This window comes from Lonchura striata, chromosome 2 (assembly GCF_050655825.1).
Source record: "Lonchura striata isolate lonStrDom1 chromosome 2, ASM5065582v1, whole genome shotgun sequence".
Classification (NCBI taxonomy): domain Eukaryota; kingdom Metazoa; phylum Chordata; class Aves; order Passeriformes; family Estrildidae; genus Lonchura; species Lonchura striata.
This window is the reverse complement of record NC_140704.1, coordinates 130,553,596-130,579,552: the sequence shown is the minus strand read 5'-3', so window position 1 is coordinate 130,579,552 and position 25,957 is coordinate 130,553,596. Positions and strand designations below refer to the sequence as shown.

Below are 25,957 nucleotides of genomic sequence, written 5' to 3'. Positions count from 1 at the left end.
TGTCCAGCTGACAGTGGTGCAATTATCTGAAAATTTTCCCATCACTTGTGCTTGAGGACACCCTTAAAGCAGAAGCAGTGCTGAAATCAGAGATTGGTTATTTCTAAAAAAATAGCAGGAAAATCCGTAATATAACTACAGGCTACACAGCTTTTTAGAAAAACCTTGAGATGAGAGAGTGTAAACATAAAGCTTTACTAATACCAAAGATGAAGTTTGATTAATTTCTGGAAGACTGCAATACATAGCCATAAGCTTTAATAAGGAAGTGAGACTTTGATGACACAAGAGGTGCCTTCTCATACAACATTACCTACTAGAATAAAGTAATAATGAAGAGGTTTAAGTGGGAGAGTAGAGGCTGCAGCAGGAAGCTCTAAATCTGCAGCATTTGGTTGTAAATTCAGCAGACCTGGTCCCTAAGCATTCAGGATTACAATCATGAAAGGTATTTCTGTGTACCTTATACTATAATAGCTATTCAGTATTTATTGACTTAAAAGGGAGGTAAGCAATGAAACCTCTTTGCAGATCTAACACTTAGCTCTTATCAAAGAATAGAGCACTCTGAATTACTGACATGGAAAGGATGTACTCAGTCTTTTGCTGGGGCTGTAGCACTACCTTCAAAACTGCTCAATGTGCGTATATTAAATAGCAGGACTTTTCAACTCATGGTCTACAAACCAGTTTTATTCAATTATCAAAAAAAACATATCTGTCCACAAGACCATTGTCATCCCTTGCATGGTCTAAATGAACTTCCAAAAGCCTAGCTGAAGACTCTGACTGTGATTTGCTTTGTATATTAGTGGTACAAGAACTTCCACTTACTATTAGAATTTGCTGCTGCTCTTGCTAATAGAGCACCAGTGGATATCCCAAAAAAGCACAACCATCAGCTTGTCTCTGCTTTGTCTCTGACAGATTTGACAGACCAAAAGTAAAAAGATTATAGAAGATCAATAAAATAAAATAACGTGAGGAAGTTGGTGAAGGAGATCTGCTGTAACACCTGGTGTGATTTTTCAACAGGACACAGCATTGGAGCTCTGACAGGAGAAGCAGGTCCAGTGGTCTCAGAACAAAGTGATCCTGGATCTCAGGATTCTCTGGCACTGGCATGGTAGGAGCCAACATGAAATACCAAAGAAAGAATATAAGATTTATGGATTTTAAACAAGTTGAAGAGGGAAATCAGAAAATTTAGGAGACATTTTGCAAAATGAAAATAAGAAAAAAATAAAATTCAGATCATTATGCAAGTAAAAATTAATATCTATATGGTAGATAGCAAGACTCATGGGTTTTCTGGGTTGACACTAAGTTGGGGGTGAAAAGGGGGGAAGTTTTGGTAACCTACTGAAGAAACATTTTTCATAATACAAAGGTGCTGAGGATGCAAAAGACACGGGTAACTGGAGGTATGAGTAGATGCCATCCTCCATGTTCTTCTTATACATGAAGGAAGTAGAAAAATGGGATTGCCCTGAAGCTCACAGTTTCTAGCTCCTCTCTATCAGTCTTTGCTAGACCAGAGATTTATAAACAAACAGGAAAGTTATAACTAAGAACTTTTCCAGGATTTCATCTGAAGGAAAAGCAACTATTGGTCTGCTGCTTTATAACTGGAAAAACTATAATTTTAAAGAGAAATATAAATCTTCTTTCTCATTGATAAAATTTACTGCTCTTCATAAACTGCTTAATCATGAACTTACTAGTGCTTTTGATTAATGGCTGGGGAGAGGAAGAAAAGCCATATTTTATCTGAATAAGAAATGGCAGTTTTGTAGCCGTGAGAGCCATAACCAAAGTAAATCTATAACAGAAAGGAAATGGCTTCTTTCCAGCTTGTACAGCACTGATTGAGATTTTAAATACTAAATAAATCTATTTGCCTAAACTGCAAGAACTTTCAGTTTTCCAAGAACAAGCTTAAACCTGATATTTAATATATTAGCAAAGTCTAATGCAGGAGGGGAGAATTTTATTCTTTTAAGCTCTTCAGGTGTTCTTTAAAAGTTTTTTCCTCCTTAAGTAGAATTACTAGTGACTTAGAAAAGCAAATATTTTACTGCATTTTACTACCAAGCATGCTATGTCACCTTTAGAATCTCTTTATCTAGGATTCTGTCCAGCACACACTGCTGCAGTCTAAGAATGTTCACGTGTAACTCCTAACACTTAAGACACAGTTTTTCAAATACTTATGGACATGGTGAACTTTAAACAGAAAACTAATTACATCTTTTTTTTTTTTATTTACAACTTCAGTAAAGGAATTCACCTTTTTAAAATTATCCACATGCACATATCCCAGGAGAGCAGAATCAAAAAGCATGACAGATGATGGCAAATAGAAAAATCACTAGCACAAGTAACTGTCTTTCACAACTGTTGTATGCCCACAAGAACCATTCCAGTGGTGCACAGGGACACAGGAGACAGACTGATGTTTCAATTGGGTGCAAGCTTACTTCAGCACATTGAGTTAAAGAAAGTTAAATTACACTTCTCCTTAAATTATCTGACAGCTGTGTAGAGGTAACCTTAAAACTAATGAAAGATACTTTTGGGGGGAAGTAAGAATATTGAGGTTAAAGAGATAATGAACTAAAATGAAGAGAAATCAGGGAAGTTTTAAAATATTGTTGTGGTTAGCAGGCCCCAATAGACGTAGGATTTTCTTATCTGTGGGATGGAAATGTCAAAATTCAATGAATTGTTTTTCATTAGGAGAGGATGTGCAAGTAACAACCCATCAATTTAAAATTTGCAAATAAAGAACACCTTTTCATTCACATTGTCCCCAAAAAGTATGCTATGAATTCTTCATAGCATTATCTAAACATAAGTAAACCCCTTCCAGGAAACATGACATGAATAGAATAGGTCAACCAAGCCAATAAAGGACTTTTTTTTTTTTTTTTGCCATGCAATACCCTTCTTTTTAAATCTATCTCACTGTATAATGGGAGTGTCTCTAGCAACATTAGCCTCTACTGCTTCCCTTGGAGCATATCAAATTTTACCAGAAGTATAATCAATGTTATACTTATAAAAGAGAGATCCAGGAGAAACTAGAAATGGAGCCTGGCTTGCTTATGGAGTCATTTCTCTTCTTCCTTTTTTTACTGAATTAAAGGAGTTGCTAAATCAAGTCCATCATTAACACCAGATCCTCTTGAACTGCAGGCCAGTCAGGTCATGACTACTCTAGAGTCTAGACTTTTATTAAAAGAATTTTCCATTTGATTTTAACTCTTGCAAGTTTTATGTATTTTATCCAGTAAGTGGAAATTAAATTATTTACATAAAATTTCCCATCTTTAGAAGGGAAGTTACCAGTCTGCTCTACACTTCCCAAATGATGGAAGTGCAGGGCTAACACTTGCTCTGGCTCTCCTTCTAATCTTTGAGTTGTAACAGATACAGCTGTACTGATTCAACAACAGATGTTGAGCATAGTTGTTTTCATCTTTACCAAAGGTCAACCTAGTATTAAAGAAGAGTGGGAACCATGAGTGTAAATCCCTTTTTGTCAGAGGTCAGAACCAAAGGCAGGCCCTGGATTTAAACTTATTATAGAATTCACTAGATAATTGCATTAAAATATTCTCACTACTCCCTTTTAAAAGAAGATGAAAAGAGAAAGCATAGTGGATATTTTCATAATGCACTATCTCATCAGAGGAAACTGTAGTGTTAAGTACCATTAATAATGAATTAAAAATAATAAGAACTCCTATTCCTTCCAACAGAGGTTTCTCCATCCAGACAACTTATTTGTCAATCATGACAACTCTAAAAGTTGTAAAAACAGGGCTAGAATTAAAAAAAAAATACATTGGTCTTGATCTCTGCATGACAGGAAAAGCCTCCTCAGACAGTAATTACTTTTAAGGAGAGGAAAGCACACAAAGGAAAAACGCAAATGTTTGATGGACTGACTGAAACTGGGGTAAGTCCCAGTTCAATGCTTTATCAATTATATAGAGCTATCTCCATGTTTAAGGTGCTGGGGTTTTTTTCCTCTGATAAGGCACTGCTTTTGCAGTTTGCAGTTTGTTACCATGTTGTTGACTAGATGAGGTAGTTTGTGTTGGTGGTATGCTTTAAATATTTATGTTAGCAGATACAGAAGGCTTAGCACCACTGCAGTGGGAATAGGATGCTCTGAGGGTACATAGACAATATGATGTGTTTAGAGGAATACATTACACACTTCTGAGAGTTTTTCTTCTTTTGATAACACAATGAATTTCAGTTTTTCAGAAGAGATGCAATTTATAACCAAAAAAAAATTCTACTTCCATTTCCCTCAGATAGAAGTGTTAACATAAACAAGTGTTAACATTGCTGGCATAAAAGACCCTAAGCGTATAATCCTCTATTCCTCCCCTCCGAGTCACAGAGATCATTTGCTTGCAAGACAACAGTGGCCACAGATGTTTTTCCTCCACACTTATTTCTGCTCTTCCCCACAGGTACCTGTCTTGCACCTCTGGGTCCTTTTTCAACTAAATTAAGCCATGTCATCATCTCCACAATCCCTCTTCAAGAAAGTATGTCAAGCTCTTATAACTAAAGTAATTGAGAAGTAAAGTAGTCTTAAGAAAAAAAATATAAAATAGGGGGACTGTATCACTTAAGTTATCACATCCACTTATATTTCTTAAAATTCTCATTTTTATTAGAAAGGGAACCTTCAAAACCTGACAAATATTGAACATGAAATTGCAATTCTGTCTTGATCACCTTCAGATATTTTTCAGATAGTTTCTTACTGTTTCCTTCTCTCTTCCTTCCCAATCCCACTTTATTTCTATAAGAGAATATAATTGCAAAATATTGAGATGATATTGGACAGAAACCTGGCACCAAGAATGAGATTATATATTGCAAATATTCTGAGCAAAAGACACTTATTTCATTGGTTTGATTTCTTTTTGTGTTTGGTTGGTTGGTTGGTTGGCTGTGGATATTTTGCTTTTGTGTTGTGATTTTTTAAAGAAAAAATTCTTTTTTTTTTAATGGGGGGCTCCTTTTCACCTCATGTTAGATGGTTCTGGATTCCAAAATGAGGGATTTAGACTTAAACCCTATCAAAATGTGAGATCCAGGTATTCAAGAATATCTCTTCTTCCCATGTACAGTGAATTTTACTTTTCCTGATGCACTCACACATGTGAAAGACAAACTCACCCAATGTTTTCTTAGAGTTTTATTTAAGGGAAAGAAATTATTTTCTACCACTCTACCATTCTTGTTATCCATGGTATTCTACATAACAGAAGCAATGATCAGAGGTTATATAAGTAAATGATAACAGGCTAGCCTGTTAGTTAAATACGTAAATTTAGTTAATAGAGAATAACCCTTGCATTTTTCTTTTGAGTATAAAAATACATGTAAAACAATAGTTCTGAAACGACCATTACAATATCAATTTTTTAACAACAATAAGCATTCCAGATTAATGCTAAAAAAAACCACATTTTTTGGGAGTCTTGACATTCTACTGAAATTTTCAACAGCCTATTATTTTAGTGTGTGCTTGCAGGGTTCAGAGATCTTACTGCTCCTTCTAGCATTTGAGGGAAAATAATGTTACCAATGTGACTTAGTTTTCTAATTCCTGATGTAGATATCCTTCAGGTAGAAAAAAGACTACTTGTCCAGTAGTTTTCAGTAAAAGTTTTTAAATTTGGTGCAAAGGCAGTTCATGCAGCTCCACACTGAAAATGCAGGTTCCAGTCCAGGAGTCAGACCTTTCAAAGAAAAAAGTTGTCTCCCCTCCCTGTTTTCCTCCTGGGGCTTCCTACTGAAGACATTCAGCCAAGGAGTCCTTGTCAACTTTCCTAGTTATAAACATGTGCAGTATGTATTCGTTAGCTCATCTCACATTGTCGTTGTTAGAAAGACAAGGGTTTCTTGTACAGTTTCTAGCACTGTTCAATTCTGTACCTATAACAGCATGGCATGGTTTCAGCAGAGTCCAGTCTTCATTTTTTGACTTTGGGAAAACCACACCAGGCACTGTCTTCAGCAGGTGTTTTTGTTTGTTTGGTGATAAATACCCTTTTTGTACACTCTTTTATCCATATTGTTGTAGTTATGATTTTTTAGCAAATTTTGATTCTGTCTTCTACTATTTTGAAGTGCTTTGTCCACTATTGGATGAGAGGAAAGGGGGGGCAGCTTGAGTGAGTCTAATGTTCCCGCTGGCTTTTAAACCAGCACAAGCATATTTTTAAAAACTCCAGCACTTGAACTTCATATTTTGAACTACTTCAGTTTCCCTTGAAGCACCTTATGCACGAAGGGTTTCCCCTGGGAAATATCCAGCAGATCACATAAAGGCAATTTCCCATCTAAATGTTGTAACAGAGAATTTATTTCCTTTTCTAGCAATCTATTGTTCTTCATGGAGAAGAAAAATAGGAAAAGAAAGGGGACTATGACCTCAGCAGTATAAGGTTACTAAATGGCTGAATGTGTCATGTGACCACTCTTTTTTGAGTTTTGTTTGCTTCTGACACAACAGTGACCTCTTTCACATTCCAAACAAGTACTGTGTACCCATGAAGGTACTTGAGGAGACCCTAACTTGCTGGTTTGAGATTATGTGGTGCAGAACACCAATTTTTCAGTGATGCTGCCCTGGCTGAGAATCCTCCCAGTAGCTTTTGCAGCTACCTTTCTGGAGGGTCTGCTCCTTTTTGGCTCTAGGTTCAGAGACAAATTTTGGATACTCATTTAAGTGAGACACTTTTGAGCTCTAGCTTAGCAGATAAAGCTTTCTCATGTGATGAGTCACATTTTAGGCAGTGACAATGATGTTACTAAAGAAATTCTGCCCATAAGGACATGTAAGAAATACAGACATAAACATCTATTTATGGTGTCTGGGTTTTTTGTGGTTTTTTGTTTTGTTTTGTTTTGTTTTTTGGTTTTTTGGTTTTGTTTTTGTTGTTTTTTGTGTTTGTTTTTTTTTTTTCTCTGAGGGAAAAAGGAGATGCCAAAAAGACAGGAAAAAAAAAAAAAAAGAAGAAAAAAAGCCAGACATGCTAGGGGAAGTGTATCTTCTATTAGTAGACAAGAACCTTTCCTCAGCTTTTATTATGCTTGCAGATGAATGTCACAACTAAACATAAAGAGGTTTGCATTTTCCTTCTGTCTTAAATCCCACTTCTTTAACTCACATGTCATTCTCATCAAAAGAGGTCACTAGCAAAAAGTTCCATCAATCATTATAATTTTGGCAGGCTGACAGCGAATTTTGTCACCTCCTACAACCCACACATCACATTACAGCATGATTCTATGATCATATTCAAAGTTAGCTGGGATCTGGTGCAGGCTCTAGAAAATGAAACTTTAGGATATGGCTCTCAATTTAACTAAGCAATTTTTATATAGAGGACTATATAAAAGTGAAAAGGAATAGGATATAACAACATTCTGTCTTTTTTCAGTATATTGCCAAAGAAGTGCTCTGATATCTTTTTTGTTGTCAGCTGAATAAATCCTATGATCGGATTTTACAAATAAAACAGAATTTAAAAGGAAAGTCTGCATTCCTTGAAGTCCAAACAATCAAGATTATTACAAATTTTCAGGTTCCTCCACACCATAAGATCTATTACTGCCTCAAATTTAGGATGAAAAAGATTTGTGGCAGCATATAAACTGCAACATATGAAAAGCCTTATAATACAGTGCAAAATTAGATATAGTAAAATGGTGACGGAATCATCCTGTAAGAAATCTTCATAATTTCTTTAGATACCTCACTGAATACTAAAGTTGTAATGCATACATCTGGCTACAACTGTGATAATATTCCTAAAGAAATATATTTTCACTGAAAACATGAATTCATTTTCTTTATTAAGGTAGAGTTAGAAGATATTATCACCTCTGTTTAAAAAAGAGACAGTAAGTAGATATGAACAATCTGAGCTCCAAAAACAATTTTAATCTGAGGAAAACATGAACAGTCTTTTAACAAAAACCCCAGCATTAAGGAAGACAGGTCAATTACTGTTATAATTTTCATTAATCCACACAAATAGTGAAAATTATCAAATATTACACTGTGAAGATTCAAAAATTATGAAAAGTGCTAGATTCAGCATTTGTCTGAATACTATTACAGAGCTGTAAAGAAAGATGTGCTGCTTTTAGCTGACAAGATCCTTAAATCACAAAGATAAACTGAAGAAAGATACCTATGAAAAGCATCTGCACACTACATTTTGCATGTAGAGAATATCTGAACAGAAGTGAAACCCAGGCATTGATCTTTTTAAAATGTTATACATGACTTAATACAAAATAAAAATTCCAAGTAATATCTATTGATCTGTGCATTCAAACAAATGGAGCAACTGACATTATCTTTGGAGGAATGAAAATTAGTCCTTGGAATTCACTCTATGCCTATTAACCACACAGGGAGTTAAATCTTTGTTCACAGTGCCTTCAAACATTTTATTACAAGTTCCATGCAAAAAAAGACCAATAAAAACCAAACTTAACCATCTCAAAAAATAGTCCTGAAAAAAAGGAATTTCTTCCTATTAACAACTCTCCTAATTATTCAGAAAAAAGAAGTCATGCTTCCTTTTGTATATTCTTATTATTGAAGTACTGCACTCTTTAAGATTAAAAATAAAATCCTTTGAATAAAAAATATTTTGGAAAGTTTGAAAAGTCAATGCATATATCACATTTTTTACTGGAAGACAAATATTTCCTTGAAGAAAACAAAAAAAGGGATAGGAGGTAAAACATCTATAGGATATAGTCGTCCTGTAGCTAGAGAATATATGAGAGAGGCTTGAAATCTCTGTATCCTCTGGGGTTTGCCATAAATACAGCATCTAGTAAGCCCTGGCCAAAGCCAATGTAGCTAAGAAGCTAATTGCACACAGTCTATCTTCTTTTCTGCTGCACTCCTAATCTTCTTACTTAAAAGTGCATGACAGTATTCAATTCCCTGACGTTTTAGCATGTTCAAAGTGTGGTAAAAATACCTAAATAGCCATTGCACATAGAAGAAAATGGTTACATTGAAGCAGATTAGTCATTTTACCAGGTCAAGTATGAATTTATATCTCTATTGGTATCAAAATACAAATTTTGTTGTAATCTGCTTATTCTTTACAAAATCAGATCATATGAAAGGGTTTCTAACATTCATTTAATTAGTCACAGACTGAACAAATATAACACTCATTAACTGTGGATGTCCATACTATGCACATATTCCCAATGGCACTTTCCTTTTAATGTCTGCTACATTCCTTTTGCATGCCTTTTAATTATAGATTATATGCCAGCATCAACCCTATATTTACAAAAATAATTTAAACATATTGCTTCCCGTTTTTGAAAAGATGACTGGGCATAATTTTGCAGAAATTCTTAAGAGAGATACATAGTTTTTATGAGAGATTAAGTATGAATGCTACATATTTTCATTGCATTATGTTTTTTTATGCAGAGCTTTACCATTTTTAATAAACAAGGAACAAAACTACCTGTTCTAAAAGATTTTAGATTTTTTTTTTTTTTAATGAGAAAATGGTTACTCTCAAAAAGGGTCAGTATTCAAATATGGTTTGAATGTGGCTATTGTTTAAAATTTCCTGAACTGGTAAATTTAATCCACTGAAATTTCACAAAAGAAGTGAAAAACTAACTTGTTTTCTAAGATTCTTCTGTTATGAGGCATTTTAAAATTTCACATCCAGAAGAAAAGAAGCTACCTATTGTCGAGACCTGCATAAATAATTGAAAATGCTTTAGATATTAATTTATAATTTACTCACTCAAACATTAATTTTAAAAACAATTGAAATATTAGAAAGAATTGTATTGCTTTTAAAGTAAATCAGGTCATAGAGGCTAATAAAAAGGGAAGGTTCTAAGCTCTTGCTGTATCTGGAAACTATGAAGTAATCATGCCTGGGGGAGGTTCCCAGTTAAAAAACTGAAGTCTGGCCAACAATTACAAGGTTTGCTTCATAAGCTTCATTGGAGGGAAAAAGCTTGCAAACTAATGAAATTTGTTAGTTCATTCTTACATTTATTACTAAGGTATAATAAGGATTAAAGACAATTCTTGCCAGATGATAAACCCCAAGGAGGGACATTTTCAACTTTGATGTAATTGCTAAAAATGCCATTTAAGGGATAGCTCAGAGGAGTAAGTTTCTGTACTTCTCAATGCCTTGATGATCAGCATAAATCAATTTCAAGCTATTAGCTCAAATCCAAAGCTCAAAGTGAAGGCATAGACTAGTAATACATAAAGTGAAATTAAGGATAAAAAGAGACAATTAATTTGTAAAGATCGTTGCCAACAGGAGCTTAATCTACGTAGCATTAGAGGTATTTGAAACTGAATTTAGCTATAAAGTAAACCACACCCAATTTATAAAAGGATGACCCAAAGCATATAGAATCTCAATATCATGTCCCAGATATAAACTATATTTTACTAATTTATAGGATATTCACTCACCTAACACTTATTTTCATCAAAATTCTATCTAAGACGGCAAAAAGTGTATTGCCTGTAAACATATTAGAAAATGAAAGATAATTTTTTTCCATGTTTTCAAATAAAAAGAACGAGACAAGGTATAAAGTTGCCAAAATAAAGAGAATCACATTATTGTCATTCACTCAAAAATAAGTTCAGAACTGCAAAGAAATTAAACCTTTTGAGGCATCAGGTATTGTATTGTTGGTTATCTATTAATTAAATATTTTCATTTTCTGGTTAAACTACAGATATGCTAATAAAACCTTATCTCTAAACATAAACTAAATGCTTAATACCCAGTACATAAAAGATTAGACACTAGTGTATTCTAAAAAGAAAAAAAAAAATCACTTTCCTCTGACTTTTTGCATGAAAAATGGAACTGGACATGGTGTAACTGTCAAGACTAAAAATAACTTACAAATAACTTATTCTACAAGTTAAAAAGAAAAAGTGCTAATGGCGAACAAAAAATGTCACTGGAATAGACTGCATAAGAAATTTCTCTAAGGCACTAATCAGACCTAAACCTGATTAACTGTCTAATTGGCTTGATTACTGATGGCAAGAAAACATGTGCTGTTCATGGTAAAAGAGTCATAGAGGCTTCAGGGGAGCTGAAGAGGCAAGATGTTTAGAAAACTAAAATCAGTATTTTCTAGACCAAAATTAGCACCTGAGATAGCAAATTCCAAGAATGAAGGTGCCCCTCCACCATCAAAGGCATCAACAGGCCAGGTATGGTTTCTTGTCTATTATATGTAAGTAAATACCAAAGGTTAGAATTTCAAATATACTTACTGAATATGGTATCAATCTTTATTTAGAAAAATGAAATACATTTCTTTATTCTCCTCCACCCTACCGTCTTTTCTTTATGAAGAAAATATAATTTTCTCTTTTCAAAGCTGCTTTCTGAATAGGGCTAACCTGAAATAGCACAGACTTAGGAGAGGTTGTGATCAACATTGCAAATGGAGAATTAGAGATACAGGCACTGCTGCTTTACATAGGATGATATATTTTATTCATCTTGTTTCCTTCTGGCAGGAAATGTCAGTGTGTCCTTTCTGAATATTAGAATGTCATGCAGGTATACATCAGCCTGCTTTCTGATAACCATTGGAAAGACAAAGTAATTTAGTAGCTTTTTAAAGAAGTCTTCAGCTTGGTTTTGATAATGGAAATCCTCTTGGAAAAATAAAGTTAGTCATGTTAGTCTACAGTCTAAATTTTCTACATAGTATTTCTTCACTGTAAAAGTTAATTCATTATTTTCTATTTAATTAATGAAATATTTTAAACTAAATAAAAAGGATACATTCTTTTTCTCTCATTGCCTTTGAATTTTTATCTTTTCTAAATAATTTCCAAAAAAATATTTTTGTTTTTTCCAACTCTACATAATCAAAATTTTACAAGACAAAATGGCAAAAGTTTATGGCTTCACCAAATAATTAAGGAAGTGACAAAGGATCTTTAGTATCAGCCTGAGCTATTCAAGCCTACTGGAACAGTCAAAACCCTTCCATTATAAAGTTAATTTTAAGTAAGTGGGCAAATCCATACTGTCATCCACAAGAAATAGCAATAATTATATGTTCAATAACTTTTATATACTGCAGATCTACAGGCATTGTTCATGCTTCTTTTACAGTTCAGTATTCTTGTGTCAATAAAATAATGCTTTAAAAGAAGAAAACTCCTGAATAGTGACAGGTTAGTTCTGTGCAGTTGATACCTCACTTGGCAAAGTGCTCTAGTAAAACAGATATATTTCAGTTTCACTGGAGACAAAGATTACTCTTTTGGTGAGAATAATTTCATACATCAGCACAGCATTCAGGTTGTATCACCATCAGCCTACACTCTTCAAAACACTGCTAAAATGGAGGCACATTAATGGATTAGGGATTAAGACATTTCCTGCCTGCAAGGAGATACCATCTAAAGGGTAAAAAAGAAAGAGAAGAAAGTACATAATGTCTGATAAATTGTTACTATACTAATTAACACACTAATTTATGTACATATGCTATTAGGGGGGAGCCTGAAACAAAACAACCTTTACAACAAAACATCATGCAAGAACCTTGGGTATGCACGGACTTTGATTGGAATTTTAATATACACATATATATTACATTGCAATATATATGCAAAATTTATAATTTAGTTCTCTATTAATATGTATATTGGAACTTCAGTGCCTGGTTCTCTGAATAAAAACAGACAGCAAAACACAAATATTTTATATGTAAAAAAACCCCCAATGATTTATTCTCAGAAACACAAAGAAGATCACTGACCTAGGAAAGGAAAAAAAGTGCATGAAGACCTGGGAGCTCCTAATGTGAAATAATTTTTCCATATGCTGATACAACCCAATATCCTTCTCTATTAATAAGCATGCTGCACACCAGGAAAACTTATTCTATATGGGATAACAAATGCTGATGGGCTTGATTAACAAAATGCTGTTACACAGTATTGTGAACACCTAGGACTTCCATACACATCTTCCTCCTTCCTCCAAAGGCCACTCTGTTAAAACTTAGTTGAGTCACGGTACAGGTACACAAGGATTTGGATAATGGATCTAAGTCAGCAAGTGTGGGAGGAAGTTAAGTTTTTGCAGTGAAAAGTTGATACCATCTCAGTATTTTGTAGAGATTTTGGAGATCTGTCATTGTGGTAAGGTTGCTCAAAACATACCAGGTATGTTAGCCCAACAGAAGGTTTAGGCAGAATCATGACTAACAGAGATGCACATTGGCTTGTGAGAGGCAGCACTAAACAAGACAGCTCTGTGAACTCTAAGCTAAGCAGCTGGGTTTGCACTGAGGATGTGATGAAATCAGTGTTTGATTTCAATATCCATCACCAAGTCCTTTGGCAAATCCATCTGGAAACACACAGAACACCCAGGAACAATGGTCAGTGTCTGGCAGCTTAATCAATTTCCTACAGAAATGTTGCAAACATCAAACCACCTATTGACAATCTACAGTTTCTAATCTTGTCTATTTTTTTAAGGATGAAAATAAAACAAATGAACCACAGAAAGCAGAGGCCAATAATAAAGCAGAGCCTATACCAAAGCAACAAGGTCAGTAATAAGCTATTTATGAGTTTTCAAAGACTATCTGGACATAATATATGTATGCTCTACAGGATTGTAAATGAAACCGTTGTTCTTCCTAGTTCTCTCGCAGGAGCTCTTGTTTTTTATCTGTGGAAGAAATTAAGATCTCTGAATTGTCATTGACCCTAGGCCAATGATGTGTTACAAATACAGGAACAGTATCCAGCAATAACGAAAGGCAAAAAGCTTTCAAGCACACAGAGCCTTCATGAGCTTGCCTCCTCTGATCAGCAAGTCTAGGAAGCTCAATTTCCTCTTACTGCAATTTGTCTCCTTAGAAATCTTAAAATAAAGGTATATAGTGGCTTAAGGGCAGGGGGTGGGGGGGGAAGAGCATATTTTTAATGTTTCTTTTAGTCACTCTTCTCACATGTGCCAGAAAAGATAAGACAGACTTTAAGCTATCTGACATTCAAATATTTCATGAAGATCTATTCCAAACTTAAAAAAAAAAAATTAAAAAAGCAGCAATGTTGGTAAAAATATTTGCTGTCCCCATTGAGAAGCTATTCAGGACTGGTACCTGGGAACATAGGACTCAGGGCAGTAAAACAAGGTAATTTTTTGCCTAAGCAGCTGTTTTTTGGAGACAGAGGCATGGTCATGGCTATCCTGACCCCCCTCTTCCCCCAACTCCAGTAGCCAAGCCTGTTTTGCATATACAGAGCCTAAATAACTGCTTACACCTGCTACCAAAATAGAGGCTCAGGATGGGTGAAGCAACAACTACTGCTGGGCCATATCCCCTCCTCCTCCCTGCCTCACAGAATGCGTGGTGCAGCCCTTTCCTTTTCCATGCTCTGCTTCTGAGAGTAGAGAAAAACTGAGTCCAGTTTTCCTGTCACCTCATGCTTGTCCTTTAGGAGAGCAGTTTATGTTCATTTCACTGAAGCAGCAAAGTAAAGAGGAATCTCTAGCTTTCTGTGATAAAAAATAACTAAAAGTGAAGCAACTGGAAAAAAGATTCTAAGGAAACTTTCATAATTCTGACTTGTGTTTGTGTAATCATAGCAAGTGTCACACTTTGTTTCCTCATATAATGAAACTTTAAACAAAGTCCATTTAATGCAGTTGTCTTGTTATATAAAGGCTGTAGCATGACCATGCTACAGACCAAAGTCTGACCTGAATTAACTGTAGCAATGGAAAAAACCCAAATTTGATTAGCTAATAAATTGGCTTTTTAGCAACACTAAGTCACAGATATTATGCCATTACAGAATAGTGAAAATGGCGAAAACACAAGTCAACAGAATAGAGTTAGGGTCCATGTGTTTTGGGGGTATTTTTAAATCTACCATTTTTTTGGAAGGTGCTTCAGGTCTCATTTTCAAACAGCTACAACAAGACACTAAGAGTATTAATGAGGTAGATGGAAAATGGCTATACAAGCCAGAAAATTTACAGGGACCACACCTCAGGAGAAGCTTATGATTTTCACCACCCTGAATGTAAGTCCCTATCATCTGATCCAAATAAGGAACTTCTTTATCTCTGGACAGAAAACTGAAGCTAGCCTAAAGCTGCTCACAGGAAGATCTAGATAAACTGAAAAAATTTGTGAACTTTGTGTCAGACCTAAAATTATGTGGTTATCTTCTGGAAGAAAAAAATGAGAATTTGTGTGGGTAAGCAGAGGATGAAAGACTAGAGAAAGCATTTTATGCTGTATGTACAAATTTGGAGTACAGCCAGAGCTCAAACAACATTAGTTAAGGCAGATCAGCTAAATGGAGAACTTCAAATGTGTTAGAGAAAAGCCTTTCCAAGGTCTCTTGTTACTTTCTCTGGTATAATCAAAATAAAATAGACTAGAAAAACCTTTAATCATAGTATCAGTTTGCAATTCCATAGTGCTAAATACAAATCAACAGACTGAGTAAAGCTTATCTTCACCCCCTTCTTTTTGCATCACCAAAACAGCTATTACCTTATTTTCTCTATGTACTTCACAAAGCAGCACAATATTTCCAGCACACATGAGAATCCAGCAGGTACCATTGGAGCCTGTTTGATTAAAACTTGGCCACTTAGGTCAGTCAGGAACACCTTCTTTGTTGGCTACTCATTGCCCTAGCTCTGCCTCCTCAGTTGCCCTCTCTAACACTAACTTTCTTTGTGATTAATTTTTTGCATAATTACTTCACTATGTAATTAATTCTCTGTGCTTAGTCAGTTTGTTCCATAATGGATTCATTTTTAAAATTTATTCCCTGTATTTTTTTGTGTGTACTTAACAAAGTGTGATTCACCTAATTACAGGTTCTCCATGATATTGAATCCAATTGCTAAAATTTCTTTGCATATTTATCACCTCCCGTAATTGACTGACTATATAAATGCTTCCCTTGTTTTACCCACTGCTGTTCAATAGCTCTGTTGGTAGTTATGCTCTTTAGAAGGACATATCCAGTCTCCACCTGCTAGCTGGTGACTGCATTATCATTCACTGGTTTATAATTTCTTTCATCCTCCTGACATATAATTCCAGTTTGTTTCTTTCCAATTACATTTTAGTATTTCTCTGAAGTCTGTCCTCATCTTTAAATTTTTCCCTTACTAGAAACTAGTCTGTTTCCAATATTCTGGGTTTAGATCTTCTACTAAATCAACAAATGTCTTAAAGATGCTTTCCAAAGTCACAGTCGCATTTATCCAGCTTTTACTAAAGTGCATACTGACATTGCCGTGTTCTTGGTAGGATTTGAATGAGAAAGCTAAAGTAAAACTACTTTTGCTAAAGTAGAAAGTATTTCTACACATGCTGGAATTGTGCTTCTAGATCATAAAGTAGACAGAACCTTCCTTCTGGGAAATTACCATGTTAATGTTCAGTGATATTTAGTATATTCAGTGCCTACATGCTTTGGAAAATATCTCAAGTAAGCAGTGCAGCACTGCAGAGGAAGGGGTGCTCAAAAGGAACTTGAGTTCACTCCAGACTCCCTCTTCTGTTCAGGTACTTCAGGAACAGTCACTTTCCCACTAAGAAACCAAGTAAAAGCAGAAGCTGTTGATAGCTGTCCCCTCTGATATATTAGCCTACCTACTACACCTTGCCTCTTTCATAATAAGAGGGTTCAAACCCATATCTCTCCCATTCCTGTAGATTTGCCTAACTACCTAGAAGTCTAGTCTAGGTGTAAAACCTAGACTAGAAAGGAGTGGGAGGAAGTTCCATAACCTTCCCAGCCTCTGGGTCATCACGCAGAAAAGAATGCAAAACCCTATGGAATCTGAGAAGCCAGAATGGATCATGTAACTGACCAACACCTGGAACGTGGAATGAACCTAGAAGTAAAAAACAGTAACCGTGCAGGAAGAATGAAGGACTTTTATTTCAGCATGTATTTATATTACAATTATTGAATCTTTTAAAACTGGGGAAAAAAATCCTCCCAAAATGTATTTGACCCTATTGCCAATAAATAAAGCACAGTGCCAAGAGAAGAGTCTTTATCACTAGCTGTTATACAGAATTTGGTTTCTCTCCCTTCCTGGAGGTAGAAATAAAGCAGATTTATTCATTGAGAGTACCAAAATCCTATGCTGTAAAAACTTGGCTAATTCTGGTTAATTAGGTACCAACTAACTCTGCATGGACTACAACTGAGTTAAAACTCTGAGAAGGGTGATTTGAATTAAAGGTGAAATTTTGCAAAAACCTCTGTTTGGCCTGCTATGAATTTGACTCAAGTTGCCCTTAAGCAGCAAAACAAGACCTGTCCCTTAGCACCAGGAAATCCAGAGTTAAGTAAGTCATTTTTATTTCAAAAAATACAAATGAAATATGTGGTTTTATAAGCTGCAGCCCAGTAGACTAAACCTGCCAATTCAAAGAGACTTTGAAATAATCTTTTTCCTTGTCACCTTATCCTTCATGTTCGTCACTGGCACTCAGAAAACTGGCAGCTATTGTTCCCATAAAATAATATTAAAAATATTTTTTTCAAAGATTACCAAGGATTTGAATATGTTTAATCAGCTCTTTAATCACTCCTGCTGATGTGAAATCTTTTAACTCCTGTCAGATCTTCATTTTTCACATGAGTGACATGGTTAAGTGTTAGGAAAACAAACTCAGCTTCTTAATACAATCTTTCTTTCACAGAAAATAAATAATACTTTTGTTAGCCACTGAGCTGGAGGGTTAAGATGGACCTACTTACTGATTTTTTAATTTCACCCCTGCTGATAGCTGAACTTTTTTCCCTGCACATAGCATTTGTTCAAGAACTGTTGCTTCAAAAAATGCCATACTTGCAGCAGCATTTCACTGCTCTAATTGTTCATATCAGAAGATTACAAAGGTGTGCATTTTGTAATGTCAGAGCTAAAGTCTTTTCTTTCGTTCATCCATAGGTTTGGTTTTTTTTTTCCTTGAGATCTTCATGAACCTATAGCCATTTTTAGATATTTTGGATAGCTCAAGAACACCTCTGTGAGGCAAGGACAATCAGGCAAATGACTAACTATGTCAGAAATATCATGGAGAGTTTGTAGACTGGTTCTCTTATTCCCATTCCATTTCTCCAAATGCAAAGTTAGTCTCTACGCCAGTTATTTAAGAGAACCTACTCTCTATGCTACTTTGCAGGCTTAAAAGCCAATTTGAGACTTCTAAAATATTTTGAAATGTTTACCACTTTGCAAAAAGAGGAAATGTCCCCAAAAATTCACTGATTTTAAGTTATTAAAAATCACTGCTTAAAATTATGTTTCTAAGGCATATACGTCAGTGCTAAAAAGAACAGATTACTGAAACATTAGTCAGTCTGCCTCCTACTAGTGGACTCTACCCATGTCTTTATACACCATTTCCTGTTTCAAACAATGCTGTCTACCTTCAAGTGTTTCCACGCACCATTAAAATTGACACCATTGTTTGTATATTAACTAAATTAATTTTATCATGTAAGCATGTTGTGATTTAACCCCAGCCAGCAACCAAGCCCCACACAGCCTCTTTCTAACTACCTGACCAGCAGATTCGATGAGAGAATCAGAAGGATAAAAGCTAGAAAGCTTGTGGGTTGAGATATTTTATCAGTTTTTTAGGGAAGGCAAAAGCCATACACACAAGCAAAGGAAACCAAGGAATTAATTCAACTTCCCATTGAAGGGTAGGTGTTCAGCCATCTCCACTGTTCCAGTCGTGCAGCAGTTACTTGGGAAGATAGATACCATCTTTCCCAACTGCCTTCCTACTTCTTTCCCCTGCTTTATATTTATAGTATGGTCAGTATATAAAGTGTCATATGGCCTGGAATATCTCTTTGGTCAGTTAGGATCAGCTGTTCCATCTATGTCTTTTCCAGCTTCCATGTATCCCCAGTCTCCTCACCAGTGTGGCAGTGTGAGCAGCAGAAAAGGCTCTGTGCAAGCCCTGCTCAGCAATAACAAAAATATCTCTGTATTATCAGCCCTGTGTTCAGCACAAATCCAGATACAGCCCTAGTAGCAGCCACCGTGAAGAAAATTAACTCTACCTCAGCTGAAAACAGTACAGAGCACAAATACCAAGCTACACAAAGTTTCCAAGTAACCATCAAATATATATTCAACAAAGGAAATATAAAGTATTCCTTTATCTTTGTCTTTTTGTCTCCTATGACTAATTCTCTTCTGTGTTTCTGCCAAGTATTGGAAAACAGGTCAAGCTAGTTCAGGCCAATCAGATTTGCAGGATTATTTTTCATTACTGAAGGAATAAAAAAGAACATTAAATGTTCTTTAAATTAACATTGCTTACACTAATCCTGGTAATAAACTTCAGAAATGAGTGGTAACATTTACAGCTGTATTACATACATACATAGCAACTCAATTAACTATAATTAGTATTATATTATGATTGTGTAATCATATAGCTTTTAAGTAGTTTTTAACCATCAGTGTATTTTAAAATTACTACATTTTTGTAAAAGTCACTAAGAAGTTAACAATAAGCAGAAGCATTTGACCATATATATTTAATAAATATAAAATACATATTATGAGTGGGTGTTCTGATGGAAATACTGCTTCCACAGAAGAAAAAGAAGATAAAAGTGAGTCAGTGTTTTGTGAATCACCCTATAAAACAATATATTGTGATATTGTGGATTCAAAATTAAATAAGATTATATCAGTTGATGATTAAGTTGAACTAGAATGTGCTTTTGAACAGACAAAAGAAGAAACCCAGTAAACTCTTTGCTTTTTATATTATTAACTGCTAGCCATGACAAGTCTTACTTTTATATATATTGAACCAATAGAGGCGGGAGGGGAAGCATAGATGTGATACTGGTCAGACTCCTAGTGCAAGGCAGTGGAGCTGGCTGGGAATTCTAGGAAAGAAATTCTTCCCTTCCTAAACTATAGCAAAGCAAAAGCACTTTTTCTGTTCTGTACTCAGACTGCTACTATCTAGCTGCTGACATTTATTCATATCTTAATATCTAAAAACTTATCTAAGAGAAGCAAACAAATAGGTTTTTTAAATTGCATCTTGTTCCTTCCTCCTTGGGGTCCTAGGCTTATAAATTTAATGAGATTTATTTGGAGGGATTCCATTAAGCAGTATTTTTCCCACAAAATGATATATTCCACAACTGTCACTTTCCCCCTACACCTTAAAACACAACCATCAACATTTATCCCAATACAGTATTAAAATGCATTATCCTTACTGGAAGGCCAAATATCTAGAATGTCTTGACACCAGTGGGCTTCATTCCTCAACTCCCACTGCAATGCATTGGGAATTTCATCCACCTGTATGCCAGTACAATGAGAATGCAAATAATTCAGAAAAATTCAAACCCATTATTTTGTTGAGTTAGCATGGATCTGTGTGTTTTGAAAATTGCACTCATTGTTGACGCCCTGGCATGGTTTTGGCTTTTTTCTCACTCATGATTTTACCACCATGACCAAATTTATGCAAAGCTGTCCTGCAAGCCTGCCACCTTCCTGCTGGATCACTGTTTATTCTGGAAACCAACAGCTGTAGTCTAAATTTTCCCTAAAATGACTACCACACTGTTCTTAAGGGCATTTTTTGGGCCTGGTTTCATGAGTTATAAGACTACAAGCTAGATTCAAGCAGTGGAGAGCAAAGGGTTTGGTTTTTTGGGGTTTTTTTTAAGTGACTATGCAGACAATTTCACACAGAAAGAAAAAACTCAAATTTGCACACATGCCAGTAGTGGTGCTAGGCCCTGATATCCTAATATTAATGCAAATAATCCCTGCTAGAAATTTATGAATCCTTATATTTGAAAATTTGGAATATTCATGGGATTGCAAGGTTTTCCTTCAGTCTGAATGCAATCAGGATTTAATGGTCAGTGTGGGTTCAGACATCAGACTGAATAACTTGAGAATATCTATCAAGCTTAGAAATTATTATCCTCTGTGCAGGAATGTTTATGTGCAAGCACCATATATTTTTTACTCTGTGCTTTTTGCTTCTCATACATGTTGTCATTCCAAATATGGATTGTCTTATTCAGGAGGGTGTTACACTAAACAGTGTTAACTACACTGGCATTTTGTTTCAATGAAGAATGCTCTTCTAACAAAGCCCTCTTGATTTTCCCCTGAGTGCCTCTTTTTTTTCCCTAGAAAACCCCCAAAACCCTTTAGGAACTCATAACTGGATTCCTTTAGAATGAAACCAAACCAGAAGAATAACTCCATGAGTCAAACTACTTTATTCAAGCTGCTGATTGTCACTAATTTCAGTGGATCACAATACACCTCATTGGAAATTGATCTGCTAGATATGCCAGATATTTATGTCTGACAGATAAAAATTCAATGCCATGCTTTCAGCACCATTTCACTGCTCTAGTTGTTCGTATCAGATTGTATCCTATGGTAGTATAGATGCATCTAGGAGTCACTACTACAGCACAGAAAATTCCCAAGGGGAGGTGATTACAGACATGTTGAGATTAGCTTTGCTGTCACTCTAGATTGAGTGTTTGGCTTTTTGGATTGTGGAGTCAAGGCACGGAGAACTGGGATACTACAAACCATGGATTCAAAAGGGAGCAGAAGCTGCAACAAGTGCTGGAATTTTTTACTTCTTTTAAAGAAATAACTCTCTAAATATGGAAAGTTATTAATTATCAGAAAAGTAACTTGACAGTATCCATGTAAAATATTAAAAGTTTGATTTATTTTGAGCTGTCTCAAACTTAAAATACAGCACATACAACAGGCTCCCGATTTATTTTTTGCCATGTTTTGCTGCCAAGTTTTTCCTCTATTGTCATATTACTTAAAGTATTTGTGAAGGCTGAGTTTGTTCCTCCATTATGCAAAATGTCAGACTGATGACAGCTATCAAATTATTTTTCAACATGAAAGTTTAACAAAATATATGGAACTAATAAGAAAGCATCACTTAAGGCCACTTAAATGGCAAGAGACCATGCCATTTGCTTCAAACTCTATGGACTGCCTACTTGGATGACTTTGAAAAAGTTACTAGTAACAGAAATTAAGAAACAGACTAGACAAAGTACAACATACTTACATCCTTAATGATATATTTCAATCATAATTTACTCAGCAATGAACAGTACTTCCATGGCAGCTGAAGCAACATCTTTGATACAGTACAAACTTTGAAGCATAGATAATATTATTAACATTTTTATTCATTAGAAGATTAGCCACTCTTCACTTTTCTTCCTGTATTTCACAAGGCATTTCTGGACAGATATACATGTCCTCTACCTTGCTGCATCACTTTTCTTGTCCCTCATAAATACAGAAGAGTGCTCTGAATTGACCACTGTTGAGCTGGATACTGATGAATCTATTTTAAAACCACAAGCAAATTACATATTCTAAAAGGTGAACTTATCATAAGCATGCTGTGTACAGTTGGCACTGAAACAGAGTTATGCAGGAAATTGTTCAGAGGTCAGGTCCCAGAAGCTGTGTCTTTTAGTGCTTATCTACTGAAGAAATAATGTCAGACAGACTGTGATTCCTTCAAAAGTATTATTATAATTATTTAAAAATTCATTTACAAAACTTAAAACCTTTTCTCTAGATACAGAATCAGCAAAAGCACCTGAGCCTTCAAAACCTGAAAACTCAACTGAACCAGCTAAGACAACTCAACAGGAAGAGCATGAACTCAAAGATGGGAAAGAAGATGCTGAGTGAGTAAATTCAATTAAAAATTTTGAAGATTCTACCTGACATCCTGAGTAAATATTTCTGTGTGCCATATATCTGTTCTTTAAAAGTCCCTCCTGTAAGGAACTGAAGAACTTTATTTCAGTTTCAAGATAGCATATATATGAGGCATTCATTTATTATGTGTTTTTGATAGTTGTGTACATCATCCTAAATTGCAGGAGTGAGGAAAAGAATTGGCTCAACTACAGTTATATGCAAATTTAGCAGTGCTGCTGCTTAATTATGACCATGTTTTAGCAAAGAAGAAAGTCCCAGAATGCTGCCCTGAATACCTAGAATATTTTTCACATCATTTTGGCTTGAAACTTTTTATCCTCAACATTTTTTTTTCTGAGCTATAACATTAAATCAGCATTTGTCTCCACAATCAGAGGATTAGTACTATCTCTTGCTGAGAATAAATAAATAAATGAAACAGTAGTATTCCTTCAGGGCAGAATTTGGGTGATGTAAAAAGCTGAGGTGATTGTTTTGTGAAAATAAAAATAAATATGAAGTCTAGAAAACAATAAGCTTTGAATAGTTTATAGCAATTTCAGAAGCAGAGATTCAAAGATTCATGGAATCATAGAATTCTTTGAGTTGGTAGGGACTTTTAAAGGTCATCATGTCCCACCCCTATGTAATGAGCAGGGACAGCTATAAGTGGATCAGGTTGCTCAAAACTCCATCCCAGCTGACCTTGGATGTTTCCAGGGATGGGGCATCCACCACCTCCTGCCTAACAGGTGCTAGTGTTCCACCAGTCACACTGTAAAAAATTCTTCCTTATATCTAATCTAAATCTGCCCTCTCTATGCTTAAAAATGTTAAATCTTGTAATGGCACAACCCCTGATAAAATGTTTGCCCACATCTTTCTACAGGCCCCCTTCAGATATTAAAAGGCTTCTCACTGAAGCCTTCTCTTCCCCAGGCTGAAAAACCTCAACTCTCTCAGCCTTTCCTCATAGGAGAACTGCCCCAAACTTCTGATCATATTTTTGGCTCTCCTTTAGGCCTGCAGATGACGCCACTCAGCTTGGTATCATCTGCAAACTTTCTGAGTGTGCACTTGATGACACTTGCTGTGTCACTATGGAAAATAAAGGTCTTGATAGAACAGCTCAGGTTGGAAGGCTTCTCCAGAAGGAATGAGATCCAAAATCCTGCTGAAAATATTTAGAGGTTAGACTAAACTCCTAGGTTAGATCAAGGCACACAAATATTTTTCAGCATAATTGTGAATCTATATCATCAAGATTGGAATTTCCATAGTTTCTCTAGGTAATCTGGTCCACCCTTTGACCACCCTTATTATGAAAACTAAATGGAATTAAATTTTCCTTTGCTTTAACTTGCTTCTTCTATCTCTCATACTCTTGCTGTGCACCTTCGGTGCTCTTTTTAAGTCAGAATGGGTAGTTAGCCCTCATACTTGCTAGAACACAGTGTGGATTCATGTTCCATTTGTTGTCCACTAGGACCCCCAGATTCTTTTATGCAAAGTTATCTAATCAGTCAGATCTAAGTCTTTACTCTCACATGGCCTATTGCTATGCATCATGAAATTTCTGCCTTTTGAGATCATTTTGAATGGAGAAAAATGGATACACTCAATACAGAACCAGGTAGAAACTCCTCCTGCTTGTTTTTGCCTTCTATTGTTTTGATTGTCCTAATGACACAAAGAAAAATCTTTCCCTGACATGGAGTTAATTTATAGAGATGATAGATTAACTACCTACTTCCTCCTCTTTATTAAGACAGACTTTGTCTGGAAATAATCAAGCAAAATGCTACTGCACATGCCTCTTTAAAATAATGGATGCAATTAAAAATAACTCTGACTAGAAAGAATGGAAAAGTTATAAATAACTTAGTTACTTCAATGTGAATCAGTAGGTCAAAAATTAAAACCTAGATAAGAATCTCCTTTTTTTATCATCATTCAGTGCTTACTGTTCCACTGGTAAAACTTGTAACCATGGTTAACATAATTATGTGCTTATGAAACAAAAGGGTATGTTTCTTATTAGTAGAAACAAAATCTGTCTGCTAAAAGAAAATTAAAAATATTTACATTAAACATTGCTTTCTCAGAGGTGTTCTGACTCAGTGTCACATGTCTATCCAGATATACCTAGTCAGTTTAATCTGAGCAACAGCTTCTAAAAGTAGAGTAAATAGTTGGTAAATTCTACTGCCAAAACAGTTACTACATTCTGCAGTAGAGTCTGGAAGTCATGGCACTGGTGTCATTGCACTGCCCTGAAACTAAACTAACCAGATCTGTCAGAGCTGAAGGGAGAATGATTTTTAAAATGTGCATTTGAGAGAATTTAATTCATTGCTTCTTAAGGTTCATGGAAGTCTATTAAGACACCATTCCTGATAAAGATTACTGCCTTTTTTAGTCTATGTGTTCAAATTTACTCACTAGAATATTTTAGGGAAATCAACTGCCTTTATCACATTGAGAAAAGCTGAGCATTCGAGTCAAATAGATACATGTGATCTACAACAGTAGTAAACAAAACATGCTCAAACCACTGTCTAGCACTGAGGCCAACTAGAACAATAAAATATGCCTCCCGAAGAGTTTGGTTATTGATAATTTCTAGGTATTACTATACCTGGGAGTTATTTGGCAAAATGCTAGTTTGATCAGTGAAAGCCATTTCAAGGACTGTTAGGACAGTCAGGATAGTCAAGTAAGAGTCCAATTGTCCAGGAGTTTTCTCTGTTACTGTTTAATCCATATTTAGATAGTGCTCAAATAGTGATTAGTAACAAGTGCCATTCCTTGGGCAACACCAGAGCGTGTGGTGCAGCCTACAAACTGGAGGGAACGGATGTCATCCAGAGGGACCTTGACAGGCTTGAGAGGTGGGGCTACACAAACCTCATGGAGCTCAAAAAGACCAAGTGCAATGTTCTGCACATGGGTCATGCTGACCCCCACTATCCATACAGCCTGCAGGATCAACAGATTGAGAGCAGATCTGCAGAGAAGGACTTGGAGATATATTGGTGAATGAAAAATTAGCCATGGAATGGCAATGT

At 35.4% G+C, this 25,957-nt stretch overlaps 2 protein-coding genes across 3 annotated transcripts in view; one reads left to right on the top strand and one right to left on the bottom strand.

The window, feature by feature from the left end:
• Positions 1–25,957, bottom strand: part of CPNE3 (copine 3) — a 165,316-nt gene that overhangs the window by 62,767 nt on the left and 76,592 nt on the right. The window lies entirely within an intron of this gene.
• CNGB3 (cyclic nucleotide gated channel subunit beta 3) overlaps positions 11,192–25,957 on the top strand; it is a 63,912-nt gene continuing 49,146 nt past the window's right edge. The window contains exons 1-3 of the mRNA XM_085572310.1: positions 11,192–11,299; positions 13,598–13,670; positions 22,762–22,873. Coding sequence (XP_085428436.1) covers positions 11,192–11,299; positions 13,598–13,670; positions 22,762–22,873 — 293 coding nt within the window. The remainder of the gene's footprint in view (positions 11,300–13,597; positions 13,671–22,761; positions 22,874–25,957) is intronic.